The 21,553-nt window shown below is 38.8% G+C and overlaps 2 protein-coding genes, 1 long non-coding RNA gene and 14 other non-coding genes across 20 annotated transcripts in view; 5 read left to right on the top strand and 12 right to left on the bottom strand.

Annotated features, from left to right (window-relative positions):
- The window catches only part of LOC123316297 (NAD kinase-like), a 62,064-nt gene that overhangs the window by 15,384 nt on the left and 25,127 nt on the right, over window positions 1-21,553 (bottom strand). For 2 of the 4 annotated variants that reach the window (XM_044902303.1, XM_044902302.1), the window contains exons 1-2: window positions 3,510-3,950; window positions 1,590-1,673 (exon numbers count right to left, since the gene is read on the bottom strand). In XM_044902303.1, coding sequence (XP_044758238.1) covers window positions 1,590-1,673; window positions 3,510-3,712 — 287 coding nt within the window. In that variant the 5' untranslated portion in view covers window positions 3,713-3,950. Of the gene's footprint in view, window positions 1-1,589; window positions 1,674-2,956; window positions 3,129-3,509; window positions 3,951-21,553 lie in introns of those variants that run through there. The other 2 variants (XM_044902306.1, XM_044902305.1) reach the window with 2 other exon arrangements.
- Trnae-uuc lies at window positions 3,285-3,356 on the bottom strand. Its single transcript has one exon. It is a non-coding gene; the product is annotated as a tRNA-Glu (tRNA).
- Trnae-cuc lies at window positions 4,173-4,244 on the top strand. Its single transcript has one exon. It is a non-coding gene; the product is annotated as a tRNA-Glu (tRNA).
- On the bottom strand, window positions 4,496-4,566 carry Trnag-ccc. Its single transcript has one exon. It is a non-coding gene; the product is annotated as a tRNA-Gly (tRNA).
- On the top strand, window positions 5,139-5,209 carry Trnag-gcc. The gene has a single exon. It is a non-coding gene; the product is annotated as a tRNA-Gly (tRNA).
- Window positions 5,499-5,689, bottom strand: LOC123318098. The gene has a single exon (XR_006538257.1). It is a non-coding gene; the product is annotated as a U2 spliceosomal RNA (small nuclear RNA).
- On the bottom strand, window positions 6,836-6,997 carry LOC123318107. Its single transcript, XR_006538264.1, has one exon. It is a non-coding gene; the product is annotated as a U1 spliceosomal RNA (small nuclear RNA).
- Trnag-gcc lies at window positions 7,362-7,432 on the top strand. Its single transcript has one exon. It is a non-coding gene; the product is annotated as a tRNA-Gly (tRNA).
- Window positions 7,708-7,869, bottom strand: LOC123318106. Its single transcript, XR_006538263.1, has one exon. It is a non-coding gene; the product is annotated as a U1 spliceosomal RNA (small nuclear RNA).
- LOC123318100 lies at window positions 8,723-8,913 on the bottom strand. The gene has a single exon (XR_006538258.1). It is a non-coding gene; the product is annotated as a U2 spliceosomal RNA (small nuclear RNA).
- Window positions 8,724-14,215, bottom strand: LOC123316299. Its single transcript, XM_044902307.1, has 2 exons — window positions 13,963-14,215; window positions 8,724-9,535 (listed from the first exon to the last, which is right to left on the bottom strand). Exons 1-2 carry the CDS (start codon window positions 13,979-13,981, stop codon window positions 9,054-9,056), a joined length of 501 nt encoding a protein of 166 aa, XP_044758242.1. The 5' UTR covers window positions 13,982-14,215; the 3' UTR covers window positions 8,724-9,053.
- Window positions 13,171-13,241, top strand: Trnag-gcc. The gene has a single exon. It is a non-coding gene; the product is annotated as a tRNA-Gly (tRNA).
- Window positions 13,807-13,997, bottom strand: LOC123318097. Its single transcript, XR_006538256.1, has one exon. It is a non-coding gene; the product is annotated as a U2 spliceosomal RNA (small nuclear RNA).
- LOC123318109 lies at window positions 14,637-14,798 on the bottom strand. Its single transcript, XR_006538266.1, has one exon. It is a non-coding gene; the product is annotated as a U1 spliceosomal RNA (small nuclear RNA).
- Trnag-gcc lies at window positions 15,233-15,303 on the top strand. Its single transcript has one exon. It is a non-coding gene; the product is annotated as a tRNA-Gly (tRNA).
- LOC123316300 lies at window positions 16,642-21,395 on the bottom strand. The gene is made up of 2 exons (XR_006538051.1): window positions 21,275-21,395; window positions 16,642-16,769 (listed from the first exon to the last, which is right to left on the bottom strand). It is a non-coding gene; the product is annotated as an uncharacterized LOC123316300 (long non-coding RNA).
- LOC123318095 lies at window positions 16,645-16,806 on the bottom strand. The gene has a single exon (XR_006538254.1). It is a non-coding gene; the product is annotated as a U1 spliceosomal RNA (small nuclear RNA).

Genomic DNA, 21,553 nt, shown 5'->3' with positions numbered 1-21,553 from the left:
ATTACCACCACTTGCTAGGCAATCATTCATGGTATTCGTACTAACAAGGACAATAAGTACATTTTTTTCACGTTCCTCTTCAACATTAATAAAACAAATTCACACAAGACCTTACAAAGAAAGTGTTGTACTTATATAAACTTAGGTACCCTTTATTCGACAATCCTTATCATTATCAAAAATAATGCTAATTCAACAACAAAAAGTTGTTACCCTTTGATAATAATACAATAATTTACTTGAAACTGACTGACAGGACAATTGAGTTAGGTTGATGGAATGACAACGATCATCGACAGCCGGTTAACCAATGAAATGGCTTTGTTGGACCAGGATGAAGTTGCACCAAAATAAAAAACTGAAATATCACTAGACATAAAAACTTAAGGGCCCCTTACTTAAGATTCTGTTAAGCCAGAGTCTGACTACTAGTGCAGTGACTGGCCACCTATTCTATAAACAATATAAACATTAAGAGAGAATGGGACTGTTTCTAGTGCAGGAGTATTGTTGAATATATTCTGTTCACCTTACAGAGTTGAGAATTGTTCAGACTAAGCTAGTAGTCTTCATGGACAACTCAAAACTAGAAAACAAAGCAACCACTATTCGTATAGTGAGAAGAACTCCTCTCTGTCGACTCGTGGAAATTTGTCAGCTTGTCTCAGGGAGAGTAAGCCTGGACAGATTCGCCAAATCAAGATGAAAGAAAATGTTCTAAAAGGTTGTGCTGCAATGGCTTACCCCACTCGTGGAAATTTATGCAAACGACTTGCTTCACCCCCACCCTCTCGTAACTATGTCGTTGCTATGGGACTATGGAGGTTAGTCTCCATATATGGGACATTATAGCCTCAAACATTCTGACTGATGGGTACTCGACCGATTTCTGGGCTTCTTAAAAAGATTCTGTAGGCATTATTATTTTCGAGATTTGGCCAACGAATATCACTAGGTAGTGTGGCGACTTACCGCCTACTATATGAACATAGGTATGATATGGGCGTCCCAACGGTTGGAGACCACCATTCAGAAATCTCTGACGAAACCTTGAATCATCGATGGAAAAATCGACGGCGGTTAATCTCGAAATAGAGAACAAAAATCAACATGAATTAACTGAACGGATGAATTAATCCATGCTAGCTTTCGTCCTGCCAGTTCACGCTTCATAAAATTCCGCAGAAAAAAATTTAATCGCTGGTAATAAAACGAACAAGTTTTCATAGGTCATAAGCGTAGATTATTTCGCATTCGGATAATCGAACTGACATGAAATCAAGGAAATTAAATTCAATCGATCCTCCCAGCAGACGCCTTCACCTTTCTGAACAGTCCGTCGGTTTTGATCGGTTTCAGTTTTAATCACTCTGTGGGAGGTAGATAAAAATAATATATGATCATTTCGGTTTATCTTTCCTATTGACAATCCGACTTAAATAGTCCTGATTAACATTTAATTGCATGAGGTGACAAGAGGAAAACCTCATCATTATGGGCAAAAACTGGCTTGTACTCACAGATAACAACAAGTAAGGTTTAGTGAGTGACAAATACTTTTTTGGTATAGATAAGACAAGTATACTTACATGACCATGGCTGAATTCTTCATTATTCGACCACATGGTCCAAATTGTTGAATTGGAGATGGTGCGTTCAATGATCTGGTCCTTCTGCAACACAAAATAAATTTTTCACATATAGGGTATATTATGGTTGAACTAGCTTGAATCAGCAACATTACTACCCTCCTTTTATAAACTCATTCAGAATCGGCTATCACGTGGTACTGCTCGATCAAATTTCTTGCCAAAATTTGAAATTTTGCGAAGGATGAAGGTAACTTTCATTCGTATGCATACAGGGTGCCTTTGACTTGTACATATATTCTGTTTCTGACATCAAAAGGAACACTTTTTCCCATTGTAATTTTTCCCAATTCCGATCGGTTGAAAAGATACTGGCTGTTGAAAATCCATCAAAAAAGTATAATTTTGAGTTAAATCTTATAACGATATCATCGAATGGAATAATTTTCGGAATATAGTTTTCCATCGATGTGATGAAGCTTCTCCGAACACAATATTCCACCCACACCTTCCAGTTTCTTCATTATGGCCAATACATTCCGTAAAAATACCAGATCCAAAGAACAAAAATCAAGTTGAATGCTAAAAAAATAATATTTGGCCAATAAAAGTTTTCTTCATATTATCTTGTATAATGCACTGTTTTCGAGTAATCTTATATTCCAAAATAAAAAATATCTGGGACATCTAAAAACTGGGTACTCTGGCAACTCTGTTTGAAAGATCCATAGATGTGAAATTGTTATTATGAAGGGAAGCTCATCATGAAAACTTAAAATAGCCATATATTTTATCCAAGGCGAATCGGAAAAAATAGTTAAGGAAGAAAGTGTATCTTTCGACCTCAAGAATCAACTGTTAAGATACATGTACTAGTCACCCTCAATAAATTTATTTCTTGCTAGTGAAACTTTGAATAGAAAAAACTAGTTATTGTGGTACAGCTCCGAAAATTCGATGTCTTTTGTCAAACCTACGAGACACGAAAATCTCGAATAAATTCTCTGTGCCATAGTGAAATCCCCATGAAAATCTGAGATCAGGTAAGTACGGCAGTTATGTGGGGGCAAAGAAACAACTATTCTAACTATTGTCAAATGATCTGTCTAGATTTCATATTTCAAACGGATATTATACAAAACTGTTCTTGTTTACTGTTCGTGAATTGAAATTTGAGTAAGTTTCAAATTTCATCACTGTTCTAAACAAGAAATTAATCATTGAGTATTAACCCCCATTTAAATACCTACTCGAAGGTTTAATGCTGTCAACAGCAACCAGTTTAGGTTAGTTCCAGAATGACCACGACAAAAGTTCCAAACATTGAATTCCCCTGATATTCTGACAATCTGCTTAACAATACTCACATTATCTGTTCTGAATCAATCAAGCTTTGACAGCGTCCAAACTTATGAGCATTGTTACTGGATTCCATATCGGAATTAGCCAACATTCACAAACACACGATTATCAACAGAAATGAGAAAATTACAACGCACCAGAACCTCATCAAATTCAAACCATTAGAGTTCACACAACTGGAACTGGAGGATGAGAGCATAACCGAACCTATTTGCGTTGAAATGGAGAACCCATTTACTGAATAATCAAGGAGATAACCAGTTTGAAACCAAAAGAACAGTGGAAGCAATACAAGGAAAGATGATAACAGGAAAACGTGGAACGAAAAAATTTTTCCGGTACCGGGAATCGAACCCGAGCCTCCTGGGTGAAAGCCAGGTATCCTAGCCACTAGACCATACCGGATGTACAGATAAATATCAGACTGTAAACCACTTCAACTTCAGAAACGGGTTGCTCAAACAAAAATAAATGTGAACTAACCATTTTATTGCATCCTACCACGAAGGAAGATAAAGACAGCAATAGGCCTAAACCACGTATCTTATTGGTACTCACGGCCATGTTCCAGATCTCCTTCGCCTGCTGAGCTGTGTGACAGCATCGTTCGGATTGGTTTTCACTTCTTCGAAATCCACCTGACAATGTTTGGAATTCCTGGTCTTGTGTAAACACGACAGCCTATATTCTAACCTCTCAGACATTCTGTACTGATGTAGGGTAGTTAAATCAACGTCCGAACCCACCCACAAACAATCCATTGCTAAAGAAAACTATATCTTCAATTTCCTCGATGATAAGAAATAGAGAGATCGAGAACTGTTGGTGTGCTGTTTGACACTTCACAATTAGGTTATTAGGTGGGCAAGTAAAAGTATTGAAATTTGTATTTGCGAAGACATTTTAGGGTAGTTTCAAATCGTTGGTTTATATTCATGCACTCAAGTCATTGCCAAAGCTTATGTAATTTTCGATTTCGCAGGGTTTATTTGTGGAATTCGATATGTTGTCAATTCGAGTGCAAGAGCGCCATCTGTGTAGCTTATTGGGAGTTATATTAATTATTGCGGCACTCTGAATCAACAAAGGTTTCCCCAGAATATGAATGGATGAAAAAAACTCAATTCGAATATCGAACGATATTTTATCGTATACGAGTGAATTAACACATTTCTTTTGGATTTAGGAATGAGTTCTTAGTTTTCTGTTAACTTTGCATACTCCGGTATGGTCTAGTGGCTAGGATACCTGGCTCTCACCCAGGAGGCTCGGGTTCGATTCCCGGTACCGGAATTCATTTTTACGGGAAAGGAAATTTTCTCTTTTGTTCTCTTTTTCTATCATCACAACATGAAGAACTTCCTAAGTATTTATTTTCTCGTCTTCTCTACCATTATCTTGAATGGACTTTATTTTTTAAACCGAGGTATCTCAGCTATTTTCTTAGTATTAGCTATGCGCAGTAGAGAACTGCAGAAAATAAAGAGAGTAGAAAAAACTCACTTCCTACGTAATTTTCGTACTATTCGAATGAGAAAAAAAAATGCACTGCCCGGGAATCGAACCCGGGTCGCAAGAATGGGAATCTTGCATGATACCACTACACCAGCAGTGCTGTACGATCGTGATGCTAGAATGGAATTACATCAATTGACATGTCACTTCAATGAAGAACAAAGTTTTTCAAACAAATCCTACCGTTGGTGCTGAGGATTTTATAATACAATTCTAAAACTAAATTGCTTGATTTTTCGATTCTAGCTCGCTCCTAGAAGCGGACAACAATGATGCTTGTAGCCCACTTGAAATTAGACTCTACACAGCATCTCTTCACAAACCTTTTAGGGCTTTCACTCCCAATCTCTGAAACAAAATCAATTAAAAATGAAATCAACGATTTGCTCCTGCGTGAATTCACGCAGGAGCAAATCGTTGATTTCATTTTTAATTGATTTTGTTTCAGAGATTGGGAGTGAAAGCCCTAAAAGGTTTGTGAAGAGATGCAAAATCCTCCCAAAATAAATTTCAATCGATATCTACACAGCATGTTCCAAACAACCGTCAAGAAATTCTTCAATTACAAAAAAAAAACGGCAATCCAAATTTGTTTAGCTCGAAATGGAAAGCGGTGTTAGTTTTCAATAAGAACGTCTGTGTGTATTAGCATTTACATCAATGAAGACATAAGCATCGGTGGTTCAGTGGTAGAATGCTCGCCTGCCACGCGGGCGGCCCGGGTTCGATTCCCGGCCGATGCAGATCTTTTTTTATTCATAATTCAAGTGCGTCAAATAATCCACCCTCTCAGGCCTATATGAAATGAACAAAATACTCTACAATTCATCAGTTCTATCTGTCGTAGATTTGCTCACATTCGCGTTTGATTAACATAAAAAATCTCAATTTTTTCGAACTTTTTTTTGGTGCTTTCCGATCAGGTTCCAGCTGGACCACGATACCATTGTACTAATGAACTTTTTAACCTTCTTTCGAGGCACCTTTACAAGTGTAATTTTCATGTCATGAAATAAATTTATTTTTAATTATCTTAAGTGGGCCGATCCCGGAGGTACTGCAATACCGGGCCAACCCGCGACGGCGGTGGAGCAAGCCCCTAACCGCCGTCAATTTCCAAAAATCAGTTTAATATACTGGCCCCGCATGCGGGGCGTATCAGATATTAAGCTGATAAGAACAGATACTACACTTTGATCTTAGCCATAGGGCCGAGAAGCGATACCGATTGCTAGATTTCGTGCGTATTTATGCACAGATGTATATTTTTTATGAGTGTTGCTTTAACAGTGCTTCCATCTTCTGATGAATAGATTCACTGCAATGTACTCAAAAGGGTTTCTTCACACTCAATACTGATACCACAGATTTTGACGTATAGATGGGGCAGCTGTTGAGCATCATTTCTCGGCACGCAGGCGCTCTTTTCTTTGTTGTACCTAATATTAAAATGGCACATTCGCAATTTCATTACGGATACTCAAATAAGATGTTTTCAAACAAATGTTTCGGATACATAAAAAGGTACTGAGGGATTAAATTGAATTTTTGTTCCTTTCGCCAGTGACTACTCATCTGATGATAGTGATCCGATCCGATCGAAGATATACGATAGGCTATAAATAAAGAAGACTTAAGAACTCAACCTGAATGAAAAACCTGTTGACACGTTCAAGCCGTTTTCACAAACTGAAAATTCACGCAAATGACACGAGCATGAGATAAGATCAATAATTTCATCATCATCATTCTATCGTTTCAGGATTAGGCAATTTGCCTGTTCCGGCTTCAACACCTCATCCTCGGTTTGCCCACACTTCTACATCCTGTGGGGTTGTAATTTAGTATTTCCCTCGGTACTTCTTATTTGGGCATCCGCATAACATGTTATTTCCATTGGCTCTTAGTTTTTCGCTGAATCTGTTATTTTATTGGCTGTACCTTCAGTTCCTGCCTGAAATGCCCCATTCTTACATGATTAGAACGTGTGCAACCCTTCAATGCTCTCAAAAACTTCATGTCATATGTTCCCTATGTCCTTATTTATCGGGGCACAAGTTTCCGACCCATGTAGTACCGTGTTTCTTTTAAAGTCTTTCGTTTTAGTGGTTTTCTGATGATTCCAAAAATTCTTAAATTTGTTGGTAATACCTATATCCTGTTCATGAGTGAATGTAATCCCCAATCTCAATGCATACAGAACTTATTATTGGCTATAAAAGACTGCTATCAGTGCTATCAATATGTTTAGCGAATAATGGGAAATTAACCTATTGGTTGTAGTTCACAACACTCTGAACTGAGATGTGTTTTAGACATTTCCTTCTCCACTTATGACCCAACTAGTAATTGATATTGCTTACTTAATTCCGGGACAGCGCGTACGCAGTCCCGACTACCAAAAATTACGCGCCCGAGTTATCCGCATTAGGGATAATCGCAGAGGTCAGCCCGATCGAAGTGCAATGAAAGGGCCTCACTCCGGGGGAACCGCCTTATTGATCACGGTAACCCCTACGCCAGGTAAGTATGCTTTGAGCAGCTTTGGGATCGTATATACGCCTCTGGGAACAATTCCATTGAGGTACGTATATTGAGTGGCACCCTCTATTAGGACAGCTATGAAACATCGGATATATACAACAAGTTTTCTTTCGCCACATCAATAGCATCACCTTTCGATGTCAAAACAATATTGACAACCACCCAATTCGTAATCAGATTTAACATTTTGTAACCATGTTTTACAAAAACTCACGCTGCGTCACCCCACTAACCTGCGTTTCTATTTGCGCCTGACCTAAAAGACGGGGTTTGATAACGCTATGCACTCGTCATAGATTAGTCTATGATTGTTTTGTCGAGATCGAATAGCGTGATCTTAATGATCATCAAGCATCGGTGGTTCAGTGGTAGAATGCTCGCCTGCCACGCGGGCGGCCCGGGTTCGATTCCCGGCCGATGCAGTTTATTTTTATATATGATTTCGTGACTGTCTTGGAATTCCGCCGTATACACCTTTCGGTACAATTCCATTGAGGTATGTATATTGAGTGACACCCTTTATTAGCACAGCTATGAACATATAGAACAAGTTTTCATTCGCCACACCAATAGCATCACTTTTCGATGTCAAAACAATATTGACAACCACCCAATTCGTCAGTAGATTTGACATTTCGTAACCATAGTACAAACAACAAATTTTATTCTATACATCTTTATATTTCCTTATCTGATTCCGGGACAGCGCGTACGCAGTCCCGACTACCAAAAATTACGCGCCCGAGTTATCCGCATTAGGGATAATCGCAGAGGTCAGCCCGATCGAAGTGCAATGAAAGGGCCTCACTCCGGGGGAACCGCCTTATTGATCACGGTAACCCCTACGCCAGGTAAGTATGCGTTGTGCAGCTTTGAGACCGCATATACGCTTCTGGGAACAATTCCATTGAGGTACGTATACTTAGTGGCACCCTCTATTAGGACAGCTATGAAACATCGCATATATACAACAAGTTTTCTTTCGCCACATCAATAGCGTCACTTTTCGATGTCAAAACAATATTGCCAACCACCCAATTCGTCATCAGATTTAACATTTTGTAACCATAGTACAAACGATAAATTTTTATCGATACATCTTTAGCTGACTAGTTTCTTCCCACAATTCCGAATATTTTATATTTCCTTATCTAATATCGGGACAGCCCGTACGCAGCCCCAACTATCAATTAGGTATAATCGCAAAGGTCAGCCCAAAGTGCAATGGAAGGAGAAAGAAAGACTTTATTAAACATTATTATGTCCAGTATTTACAATAAAATTGTGTTTTTTATGTTATAAAACACCAATGATAGTTCCTACACATACATGTTTACATCTTTTTGGGACAAAAAACACAGTAACCGCCTTCTTGATAAATGCGATCACAAAAGCTTATCCATTCTTCAAAATCATCAATCACATTATTCCATCTACAAGTCTCACAACAGGGCGAAAACAAAAGAGACTACACCATCTAGTGTGGCTAGTAAACTTTGGCAAATATCGTAACACTGGAAATATAAGTCTTCGTGCTACTTTGCACATGAACGGCATATTAATCGTATTGACGTATTATACTCTCGCTCGAAGTTCATTCAGATGCTTGATCCTCATCGTTAAAATTTCGAAAAATGTTGCTGATGCTGACCCAGGTTTAGCCCTCAAATGATAGGCATCACTCGATTGAACCGTAAAAATTATTTTATTGACTAAAGTGGGTCGATCCCGGAGGTACTGCAATACCGGGCCAACCCGCGACGGCGGTGGAGCAAGCCCCTAACCGCCGTCAATTTCCAAAAATCAGTTTAATATACTGGCCCCGCATGCGGGGCGTATCAGATATTAAGCTGATAAGAACAGATTGAAAACTTTATTCAGAAAATAGTTTTACAAAAAGCATGTCATACATCGAGACAGTAAAATAATTAAAATATTTACAATATCCCAATAGGGGACGTCTAAGATATGACAAATGTACACACATACAATCGCTTCTCAGCTTATTATATATTGACAAAAGAAATACATACATATAAAAAGTCACGATACGGGTGAAGATAGAGTCGAATCGTCGGTGCCGCTCATGCCAGACTGGCTGTACTGCCTGACACCGGAAACGTGCTCCACGTAGATGTCTCGGGACCACCTGATGGTATCACTGCACATCAGGCGGCGCATCAAGGTTGCGTAGCGCGGCGAAACCGCGCACCTCTTCAACACCGGTTCGTTCGCCTGGTCCCACGATCCCAGGGCACCCACGATCAAGGCGTCAACCGTGGTCTCCCACCCCTTCGCTCTCATCTCCTCAGCAAGGGCGGCATATTTCGCGAGCTTCGCGTCTCTGGCTCTCTCGAGCGCCAAAGGCCCTCCCTCAAAGGGGATCGCGACGTCGACCACCGTGAGCCTGCTCCTGGTCTCATCCACCACCACGATATCAGGTCTCAGTGCGGAATCAGAACCGGGAACCCGCTTGTTTACGTGGATCACCCCCATCCTGGCCGGGATGGCCTTGACCAGCCTGTCCTGCACGGCGTTGTGTCGCCTCTGCCACGCCGCGGAATGGATCTTGCAGTGGTTGACCACGTGTGGCAGCGTCTCATTGTGCTCGCCACATCGACGGCATCGCTTGTCTCCGTCGCCAAACCTCCGGGTAGCATTCAAGGGTACACAGCCCAGCCTGGCTCTGTGGATGAATCTCCAATCACAGAAGCGAGTTGCGAACCCGCTTCTCATGAAGTGGCTACTTGCCGCACTCCCCGAGAAGCACCTGAAGGTTTTACCTTGGTCAGGTTTTCGGACCAGGCGGGATGCATACAGTTGGCGGATTGCATCCTTCAATTTCCACTCGAGATTTCGGCCAGTGGGCTCAATCGGGTGAGCCCCCGCGGGGTCATCTCGGCCCAACCAAAGATTATAGAGTAGAAAGATAGGAAACGCCCTCATATCGCTAGTACTAAAAACCGACTACATTTTGGCCAGTGAAAACACATTTGACAATGAGATGGCGCTGAAAACGTATTATCGATACAAAAAAACTGCTTAATAACAGTTTTCTCTTTTATAATTGATGGGCGCGAAATTCGAATTCTATTCCTCGTATTCAATTTCAATATTGACCTTGTTGAGACCAGAAAACAAACATCCTGAGCGACAAAACGAAAGGATGGTTTTGTTTTGTGACCAGGATGTTAGTTTTCACCTGAACATTGTTTGAAATCGATTGGTATCAATGAAATACGCTGTTGGATGTGATAAATTTTTATTTGAAATCTATAAAAAATTTACAAAAATTTGAAATTATGGACAACGAATAGAGCTTTGACTAAGATACAAGAGTACTTGGTTATCTGCTATAGTTACGTGAAAGGTGTTTTTTCTGTGAAAAAGTTTCGAATTAATAAATTGAGTTGAATTTTTACAATTTATATCAGAAATTGATATGAACCAATATTCAATTTACCGTCATATGATACATATTTCCGTTACTTACATATTATTTACAAAATTTTCAGAACCACAATTGAAAAAATCCTTACAGAGCCTTACAAGCCTTGTATTCAAGCCCGTCAGTCAATGACGGCTCGTCCGGGTATGCAGGGTCGGCCGGGCCGACCCAAAAATAATCGAGAAATGGAAAATAATTATAATTATTTTATTCTTCAAAACTTATTCCAAATGATTAATTTCGATATTAAATTCTCGTTTAATTCCCTAGTAATACGTACGACAACTTATTTCGATCAACGTGACGCCCCTGTCGCCCTGAGTTAGTTTATTTCGAAGTTCTCTTTCCTTACGATAAACACGCTACACGCTAGGTCGGCCAGCCGGCAGTAGCCTAGCGAAACCCTTCAAGTTATTGTACTATACAGCACCTACGTCGCACGCAGTTATCACCAAGTTGAACATCGTATTACGTCGCTGCTAGATACATACACGGTCGGCCAGCACGAGTTGGGCCTACCTTGCTATGGTTTGGTCGTTTAGTTGTCATATTTCTAGATTTCCTCATTGTCTATTCTAAGATATTATATTATCAAATGAATAGTTAATCATTAAATATTATGTCTATTTTAGAAAAGAGCGTATTCGCACCTTTTAAGAGTAGTTTTAGTCAATGAAAATATAATATATCCCTAATTATAGTTAGATTTTTTATTATTAAATGAATAGTTAATTTTTGAAAAAGGGTATTCCGACCGTATAAGAGTAGTTTATTGATTTTTTGACCATAAAAATTCGTAATTCCTAGTGAATTTATAAGGGCACGGTGATTTCGAAGCTTCTTGAATACGCGTAGGCCGGCCGGCCGAGCCTCGGAGTGGGGATATAAGAATCGCATCCGCATCGCTGTTCCCATATTATGAATTGAATTAGGTCAGTGTCGTAGAATAAGAGAAAGGGGTGCACGTGTTTATCAGTTTTCTTCGATTCATTTCGTAAATTTTGACAATCTGAGTGGATTCTAAATTTCTTTTATTGTTGAATAATTGGAGTAGTAGCAAATCGAAACAAACTTTGCATCCTGTCACAAGATCATGTGACAGTAGAAGGAAGAATGGTGAAATAAAGAAAGGAAAAATTAGTACATTTTCACTTAAAATCAAAATTGTAGATGTGTTTCAGTGAACTTAAAATTTTGATTCGTATTGACGTTTTGTGTTGTAATAAATTTGTTATCGGTATTTACAGAGAGACACCGAAGAAGAATAAAACTATTATTCAAAAGCTGGGCAAAAACAAAGAAGTATAGTACATTCTTTCTCCAAAAACAAGCCTTTATATCGCATTGAAAACGAAACTTTTATACACTGTTGTATAAAAATAAATCAGACTATATCTACAGGATGGGGCATAAGTCTGGAATAAAATTAATATTTCTTCAATATCAATCAACCACTCAAAATGAAGACACTGAAACCCACCAATTGCTTTTCAATTACCTTCTTCTTCTATCAATGAGTAGTTTCTCAACCAATAACTTAACATCAAGATGCTGAAAAACATGTCATTTCTGATTGCATTTATTTTTGGGAAATATAATTGAATATTTTTTTCCATCCCTTAGCCGCAACCCTATCCAACTTATCTTCAGAAACTTAATCGACAAAAAATATATCAATATTTAATTTTAGAAAAACAGAGATTATGGTGGGATTCCGCGTTTTCATTTTCAGTTATTGGTTGAAAAAATAGATATTAATTTAATTTCAGGATATTCCCCTGTAAATCCTGGGTCTGGCCGACCCACACCTTATGGGCACGAGCCGTCACTGCCGTCAGTATAACTTCTTCATGCTTTTTCATGATTTCTTCATGGTATGGCCTCTTTATGACACAATATACAAATTGATTGACGAATGAACACTCACAGAAGGTTTCATAAAACTTTGACTTTCCAAACAACAATTTGATAGTCACCCGATTCCCGAATCGAAATCCATAAAACTTTTGCATTTCTGAATATATTGAAGGCAATTGAGAATCTTTGAATGGACATGTAAAAGTCATAATTTCCCCTAAATGAGCCCTTCATGTAAGTGATGCTTCCTGCATACAACAATTCACGTGGATAAACAGTTCTCAATCGACTTGCAGTAAAATGTTCATTACACATGGTGTAGTCAGTAGTGTTTGCAGGACTTTACGCCCTGAAAATTTTATCCACTTCGTAGCACTGAAAACAAAAATCAATGAATGACCGAGTCACATGTTACCACATGTTACCGAAACGTCGCCACTTTGATCTTAGCCATAGGGCCGAGAAGCGATACCAGTTGCTAGTTTTCATGGGAACTTACGGTGAATCGTGTCGATCTTCTGAGTACTAGCAAAATAAACGAGGATACATAATCCATCTATTGCCTGGGCACTCTTGATAGTATCATGGTTGTATTTAGTTTCCTTCATTGTTAATAGGTTTGTATACTATATTTCCAAACAGATGGCGCTCAAGCACAATCGATATGAAGCCCTAAATAAACCTAGTAGGGGCATAAAATGCTAACACGACATTTACAATGTTTTCGGAGCGTCGTATTACTACCACCCTCATTACAAAGGCTTGGTGTTGATGTTTGTGTCCATTATAAGAATTAGGTACAGCCAGGATATCTATTTATTACGTCCGAGCACGTAAAGAAGAATTATGTATGAAGCATCGGTGGTTCAGTGGTAGAATGCTCGCCTGCCACGCGGGCGGCCCGGGTTCGATTCCCGGCCGATGCAGTTTTTTATTATTTCATTTACTATCACATTTTTAGTGATTACTAAAAATTGTCTCAACTTTTTGTTAACAGCAGCGACCCTTTGTGAATGTATGATACGCCTAAAATTGGTTCATCTCTTCCGGAACATAATGCGTCCATAGCAAACGCACACACTATTATGCCACTGCTTCGATGGGCAAACTATACAGAAAAGCGAGAGGATCATATATGTTTTGATACAATAATGGACCCGAAGAGTGAAGTGTCTTCCCCACTGATCTCTGAATGAGTACATTAAACTTCAAAGATGATAGGATTGAAAAAATCCATGTACATTAAATTACACTCTTCGTGGTGGTTTCCACTTAATTGGTAGATCCACCTTTGTAGCCCGATTTGCCTACAAAACACCATGATGAAATGAATTTCATAAATATGGAGGCCAAAAACACTAACTACTCGTTGCTCTACGAATCAAATTGGTACCACCCATGAACGTCCCTTCCTTTCATCGATGAGGAATGCCAATAATATGAACTATTAAAGCATATTCCTCAATTTTTATATATCATGTATTTAATTTTCTAAAGTGGGCCGATCCCGGAGGTACTGCAATACCGGGCCAACCCGCGACGGCGGTGGAGCAAGCCCCTAACCGCCGTCAATTTCCAAAAATCAGTTTAATATACTGGCCCCGCATGCGGGGCGTATCAGATATTAAGCTGATAAGAACAGATACTACACTTTGATCTTAGCCATAGGGCCGAGAAGCGATACCGATTGCTAGTTTTTGTGCGTATTTATGCACGAATGAATGTTTTTATTAGTATTGCTCCAACAGTGCTTCCATCTTTCATGAATAGAGCCACTGCAACGTACATATAAAGGTTGCTACACACGCAACACTCATACCACCGTTCTTGTCGTATAGATGGGGCAGCTGTTTGGCATCATTCCACGGCACGCAATCACTTGAATCCTTTTTCCTAATATAGCACCGTCGGATTTCCAAATAGTTTAGGGGGCCATCGTTCAGGTCCTTGCTCGGGAACCATTTTTTGTAACGACGTGTCTCGAGCGCCTGCTATTCTTCGAAGTAGAAATAGCTAACCTACCCTGGTGGCTTCGAATCGAAGTCAAGGTTTCTTTTTATGGACGTCGCGTCGTCTCGTCGTACACGAAATAATTAGTTTGGACCAACATACAAACAGATTGGGGGCACAGCGATTAGCAACACAGAGAGTCCTACGCAAACACTTTATCTCTAGTACACATCAATACATCACTTTTCAAAACAATATGACAACCACCCATCAGCAGATTTGACATTTTATAACTAGAGTACAAACAACAAACATTTATCTTACTAGTTTATTACCAGAATTCCCAGTGATTTATATTTCCTTATCTAATTCCGGGACAGCGCGTACGCAGTCCCGACTACCAAAAATTACGCGCCCGAGTTATCCGCATTAGGGATAATCGCAGAGGTCAGCCCGATCGAAGTGCAATGAAAGGGCCTCACTCCGGGGGAATCGCCTTATTGATCACGGTAACCCCTACGCCAGGTAAGTATGCGTTGTGCAGCTTTGGGATCGTATATACGCCTCCGGGAACAATTCCATTGAGGTACGTATATTAAGTGGCACCCTCTATTAGGACAGCTATGAAACATCAAAATATATGCAAGCTGATATGAAGTTTTCTTCCAATCAGCTTCAGAAATGTATAATATATGTGAATGATTATATTCTATGGCTTCAGATGGCGATAAATGTCGAAATCCACAAGAGCGAACCTGAATATTTTTCTGTAGAGATCCGTCAACGTGAATAGTGGTCGACAGATAACAGAAATTATTTCCTTCCAGAGATTCGACACCGTGCTTTCTGTAGGTCTGGGCGACATTTGGTACAATATTTACGAATAACCACCTACGTTGTGAATTGTGAAAACTGTTCGAGCCCCGTACCTCAATATATCCACGTAATACACATGTGTAAGTATGAAGCATCGGTGGTTCAGTGGTAGAATGCTCGCCTGCCACGCGGGCGGCCCGGGTTCGATTCCCGGCCGATGCAATTTGTTTTATTTAGTCAAACACAAACTTGTAAACCATTGCAAACCATACAGCAAACCGAGAGGGTTTAAATATAACCAATACTGAAGCAAGAACTTTTCCAGCAGATTTTTGGATTTTTGGAGTGTCGCCATTCCATCGATTGTTGCATTGGTTCTGGATCGTAAAAATGTACCCAAGTCTAACAATTCGGATTAAGAAGTCTACATCGTTTTCAAATCGAGCACAGATCGAACGCTATGTTTCTGCCTTGCACACTTCTGGTCAACATTCAAACATTTGGGGATACATTTTGCAGCAATTTTTCTCATGTCCAAATTGACGTGAACTATATCATGAACGCGTTTATATGAAATATTCAGTGCTTCAGATATCCGTTTTAGCCCAATTCGATGGTCTGATAAAATCATGTCATGAACTGCATCGATATTTTCGGAGACTGACACAAAACTGGCTTTCCCGATCAGTCATCATCTTCAATGGAAAATTCACCTCTTTTGAAGCTTGCAGTCCAATTTTTCACGGTCCATACAAAGGACATTGATCTCCAAGGGTATAAAGCATATCTTCGTAAAGCTGCTTATCTCTTAACTCTTTTAAATACAGGTACTTGATGGTGGCTCGATACTCCAGTTTTTCGATATTCCCAATTTCGGTGGACATATTTCTTTCAATTTATTGCGTAACTCTGGTTTAATTTTTTGACCTCAAACTTCACACTGAGACTTCTAATGAGTTATTGTTCATTGCTATGGAAACAATATTTTTTTTATGCATGGAAGTGGCCTAGGCTAACTAGATATCAATACTCCTCGTAAGTTATATAATGTTGTCTCTTCTACAAGGATCCCCATTCCATTGCACTTTCTTTTGCACTGGCGCGGAGCTTCATCCATATATATCTATATAGAAAAAGAAGGGCGTCAAGCAGCATCCTTACTCAGTTCTTTCGTCACCGAAAAACTATTTGATACATGTATTTATAGTCTCCTATTTTTACTTTTGATATCGTGTTTTCGTAGAGGTTTTTGATTGCTCGAACATTTATATTGCATACGTCATTTCGAACAGATTAAAATCGTTGTCATTCGGGACATTCCCTTTCATCAACAATCTCTTGAAAATCTCTTCTTTGGACAATTTCGTTTCCTCTTTTGCAGCGTTCATAACGAAGCGTAAGGCACTACGATCAGAAAAAATCCTTAACGTTCGCGCATATTCCTTAGGCCCGCTTTCTTTTAATCATGTGGTAAATTATTTATTGAATGATTTGATAAGTGTATTACTTGCATGTATCATTACTATTCTTTGGTGGAGAAGTATTAATTTATATTAACTAATTCCGGGACAGCGCGTACGCAGTCCCGACTACCAAAAATTACGCGCCCGAGTTATCCGCATTAGGGATAATCGCAGAGGTCAGCCCGATCGAAGTGCAATGAAAGGGCCTCACTCCGGGGGAACCGCCTTATTGATCACATACATACATACACAAAATCTTTATTAACATATTTACAGAATAAATTATTTACAATACAGTTCTCTATTATAAGATACAATGTATAGTTCCTACAAATGAATGTTCACCTAATTTTCTGAGAATTGTGGCTGGTAGCCTTGTAAAAAGATATACACAGGATTGCTTTCTAGTTAGTCATATTTTTAAATCATTTGAATTGATGTTGGCAGGAAAATAAAAAAAAACCTGCTTTAGTGAATCAATAGCTAGAATTGCCATAAGGCAATCCTTTCCTAATACATTTCATGCTATGGCATGAAATCTGTTAGGAAGTTTTTGTATGCGAAAAACTCGATTGTTCGATTGGGTCAATAAGGATATTCCTTATTCAGTATCTGAAGGAATTCAGATAGTTAGATTCATCTTAGGACATTTAAGATCGATCCTGATTGTAAGGTACAAATACCTCATTGTATATGACAAGATGCTCATAAGGGAGCACATGCTTGTCATTTGGGTTTTTGTTGTTAAACCGTGTTGAGGTGATTTTATTGACAGGATCGCTTACATAACGAGATTTTTCATAGAACTTCGAAGATATGTTATTGATATGATCTTTAACCATTTCGATTTCTGATGAATCATGCAGTTCAGAGATTCTTGTGAGAATATTTTTATTCAAGATTTGTCTGAGTATTTTGTTTTGAAATGTTTGTAGCGGGCTCATGGGTCGAGGTTTCAAGTGGCACCACGCTGGTGCGGCGTATGTTATTAATGGTCGGATAAGGGTTGTATATATAAGTTTTTTGTTTTGAAAATTTAAATCACTATTTTTACGCAACAGGGGATGAAGGATTTTTTTTGCGGCATATGCTTTTCCCATTCTTTTTTCTATATGTTTTTTGAAATTCAGCCTAGAGTCTAGCTCCATTCCCAGGTATTTTACTGAGTGCTTTTGGATGACTGGTTCGTTGTTTATTTTGAGTGGGAATGGTATTTTCGTGTCATTTATTTTTCGGCTGAATATTATCATTTCCGTTTTTTTTTCATTTACACGAATTTTCCAGGTTTTGTAATAATTCATGAGGATGTTCACGTAATATTGGAGTAGTTTAGTTGCTACAGTGGCGCTAAAAGAATGAGCATATATCGCAGTATCGTCCGCAAATAAGGCTTTTTTTGTGTTGGGGAAGTTAGGAATATCATGGATATAAATATTGAAAAGTTTAGGTCCGAGTACCGAACCTTGTGGTACGCCCGCTTTAATTGTTTTTTGTTCAGAGAAGGAGCTATTAAGTTTTACCATGAATTTTCTGTTTGTAAGGTATGAACTGATTAATTTTATTATGAAAGATGGTAGTTTCAATTTAATCATTTTGTAAAGCAAGCCTTGAATCCAAACTCTGTCGAATGCTTTTTCAATGTCGAGCAGTAGCATTGCAGTTGTTTGATTTTTATTGAAAGCTTTGATTGTTTCTGTTATTATTCTAGTAAGTTGGTGGGTAGAGCTGTGTTTCTCTTTGAATCCGAATTGAAATGGGTCATCAAATGATGATTTTTTCAAAGTTTGGGTTAGGATTCTTAATATAACCTTCTCTGTTAATTTGCTCACGGTCGACAACAAACTGATCGGTCTATAGTTGGTTGAAAGGTGTTTTTCCTTGCCGTTTTTAGCAATTGGTATGATTAGTGCAGTTTTCCAAGAATTAGGCCAGTGGTTAAGTTGGATCATGGAGTTAATGATATATGTCAACTGCACGATGGATTTTTTTGATAAGTTCTTGATCAATTTGTTGTCGATTTCGTCTAGTCCCGGGGCTTTGTTGGGACGGAGTGTTCTGATCAGATTTTTTATTTCCGTGGGGTTAGTGAGGTATTTATTACTTTCATTACTATCAGATGTTAGACTCAGGAATTCAGAGACTGTTGACATGATTGTACGATCCGAATCACTGTCCGTCTGACCTATGTCATGAATTTTTTCAAAGGTGCTGGCCAGTAATTCAGCTTTTTGTTCGTCTGTAACATAGTCAGTTGAATTATGGGTAAGAGTAGGAATATCATTAGGGGTTTTTCTCAGGAGCTTCGTCATTTTCCACAAGGAACCGTCTGCTGGTTTCAAGTTTCTCAAAGTGTTCTCCCATTTTTGATTTTTAAAAATTTTTATTTCATTTTTGATTTTTGCATTGAGAATGTCGGAGTTTATTTTATCTTGAGGATCACGAAAATTTTGCCAGTGCTTACGTAATCTGTTTCTAGATTTAATCAAATTAATTATTTCAGCAGGTAGTGATTCTGTATAGGGATGTATTGATTTGATTTTAGTCGTTCTGTTCCTTGCGTAAATGAGAGTTTCCGAGAATTTTGATAATTCCTGCTCTAAGACTTCAACTGAATCTATGTGGTTATTAATGACGATTTTACTGTTCAGAATTCTACGATATTCTTTCCAATCTGTGGTCGAATAATCGTAGATTTTCTTCGTCGTTTTGTCTCTGAAGTTTCCTCGTATGTTGAATATTACTACATTGTGGTTTGAGGGAAGTTCGGGTAAAGACTGAAGGTCACTAATGTTGGGGTAGGATTTAGCTAGCAAGAGATCTATTGTTGTAGGGGTGGTGTTATTGTAGGGAAAGTGAGTAGGACTAGACGACTGGTGAAGGGCACATTCGTCATTCTTTTCCAAAAATTTCAGGAGGGTTCGGCCGTTGGCATTGTTAGCATGACTATTAAAGCGGGCGTTGAAGTCCCCAGCAATTAGGGTGTTGTTAGTTGAGAGTAGGTTCTCTAGGCAACTTTCTCTGAATTTATTGGAGGGTTTATTATAGATCGACATAATTTTTGCACCGTTTGCAATTTCTATCCCGACGTTTTCTATGGAGCATTGCGTTTCAGGTAAAATTTTAAATGGCACTGCATGACTCACAAGAATTGCTACGCCCCCACCTTTGTTATATAAGCGATCCTTTCTAACTACGTGGAAGCCCTCTATTTGAAAATTGTCGGAAGGTTTTAATTTTGTTTCGTTAATGAGAAATATTTGGATGGAATGTTTTTTCAGGAAATAGGAAATTTCAAGTTTTTTGTTTCGAATACCGTCAGCGTTCCAGGCAGCTAGATTAATTTTTGTTGAGTAGGGAATCATTATGACTCATCGATATAGTTGAAAAAAGCGTAGAATTTTTCCGCTTCGTTTTTGCAGGTTGCTAGTTGCTGATTGAAGGCTTTCAGTTTTTTGAAAAAAAGTCTGACATCGATATGTTGTTTTAGTGTGTCAAATTCTTTTTTAATATCGTTAAATATGCCTAAACCAACCTGTTGTTCGGGGATTTGGTGTTTTTGTTGAGTTTCCTCTGCCTCTCTTGTCTTCTTCCTCTCCTCCCAGTAGTTTTTTTCTGGTATCGGGGCAGCAGTATGCTTTTTAGGTGGCTCTTGGTTCCGCCGGTTATTATTTTTATTATTTTTTTTTTCTATGATCCGGATGTATTCCTGACATTCGGTACTATTCGCCGGATGGCTCCCTTCGCAATTTACGCATTTTGGCGCTTGCGTTTTATCTTTTTTGCAGTCCATAGTTAGATGCTCTCCGGCGCATTTCAGACAATTTGTTGATCCATAGCAGTTGGAGGTGGCGTGCCCCCATTTTTGACACCTCCTGCACTGGATCATCCTCCTTGAGGAATAGTGCCTTGACCAGGAAATTACAGTGAAGTATAATGTCTTCACGTCTTTCTGGAGGTTTCTCAATGTGACCTTGTTATCTGTTATTACCAGGTATGATGGATATCTTGTGCCCTTCATTTTGTAGATGTTTTTGACATTTATGTTCAGCTCAGCAATCTCCTGTTTGAGCTCGTCAATGTCTACATCAGAGCTCAATCCGTGTAAAACAAACGCATGTGTTTTTTCCGTTTTCTTCGTATAGGTGTGGAATTTAACTCCCTCAAGGGTGAAGTATTTTTTTACTTTGTTGAAGTCTTCTTCTGATTCAACTAATACGGTCGATGTATCCTTAGTATATTTTATAAGAACTTTTGCGTCTTCCAGTACCCTTCGGATCACCTTCACTGTTCCAATGTGCGAATCAAAAACACCGTGGACCACAATTGGTGGTATTTTTGTTTTTTTAGTTGTCGTTATTGTTTGTTCCTGTTCTTCTCGCACTTCATGTAAGTTTTCAAATCTGTTTTTCAGTTTTATGGTTGTTGATTCAGTGTCCATGGGCGACGTTTTGTTAATGGTTCCTGGGTGGGTATAGATTGGATTCTCTGTATCCATTAATCGTATTTTTTTCCGCTTGGTAACTTCACCTGGAGACTGCGGTGTCCCCATTTTGGAGCTGTTAACAGTCCCTTTTATGTTACTAATCACTTTCTCACGGTCACGAAAACTCACTTTGGATAATTCAAGTGTCTTTTTTCACAAATTTTGGATTTCAAATCATATAACACAAACTCAAACTCAACTTCAAACCTTATTGATCATGGTAACCCCTACGCCAGGTAAGTATCACCTTATTGATCACGGTAACCCCTACGCCAGGTAAGTATGCGTTGTGCAGCTTTGGGACCGTATATACGCCTCTGGGAACAATTCCATTGAGGTACGTATACTTAATGGCACCCTCTATTAGGGCAGCTATGAAACATCGCATATATACAACAAGTTTTCTTTGGCCAGATCAATAGCATCACTTTTCGATATCAAAACAATATTGACAACCACCCAATTCGTCATCAGATTTAACATTTTATAACCACGGTACAAACAACATATTTTAATCAATACATCT

This window comes from Coccinella septempunctata, chromosome 7, assembly GCF_907165205.1.
Source record: "Coccinella septempunctata chromosome 7, icCocSept1.1, whole genome shotgun sequence".
NCBI lineage: Eukaryota > Metazoa > Arthropoda > Insecta > Coleoptera > Coccinellidae > Coccinella > Coccinella septempunctata.
This window is presented reverse-complemented; position numbering and strand designations above follow the sequence as displayed.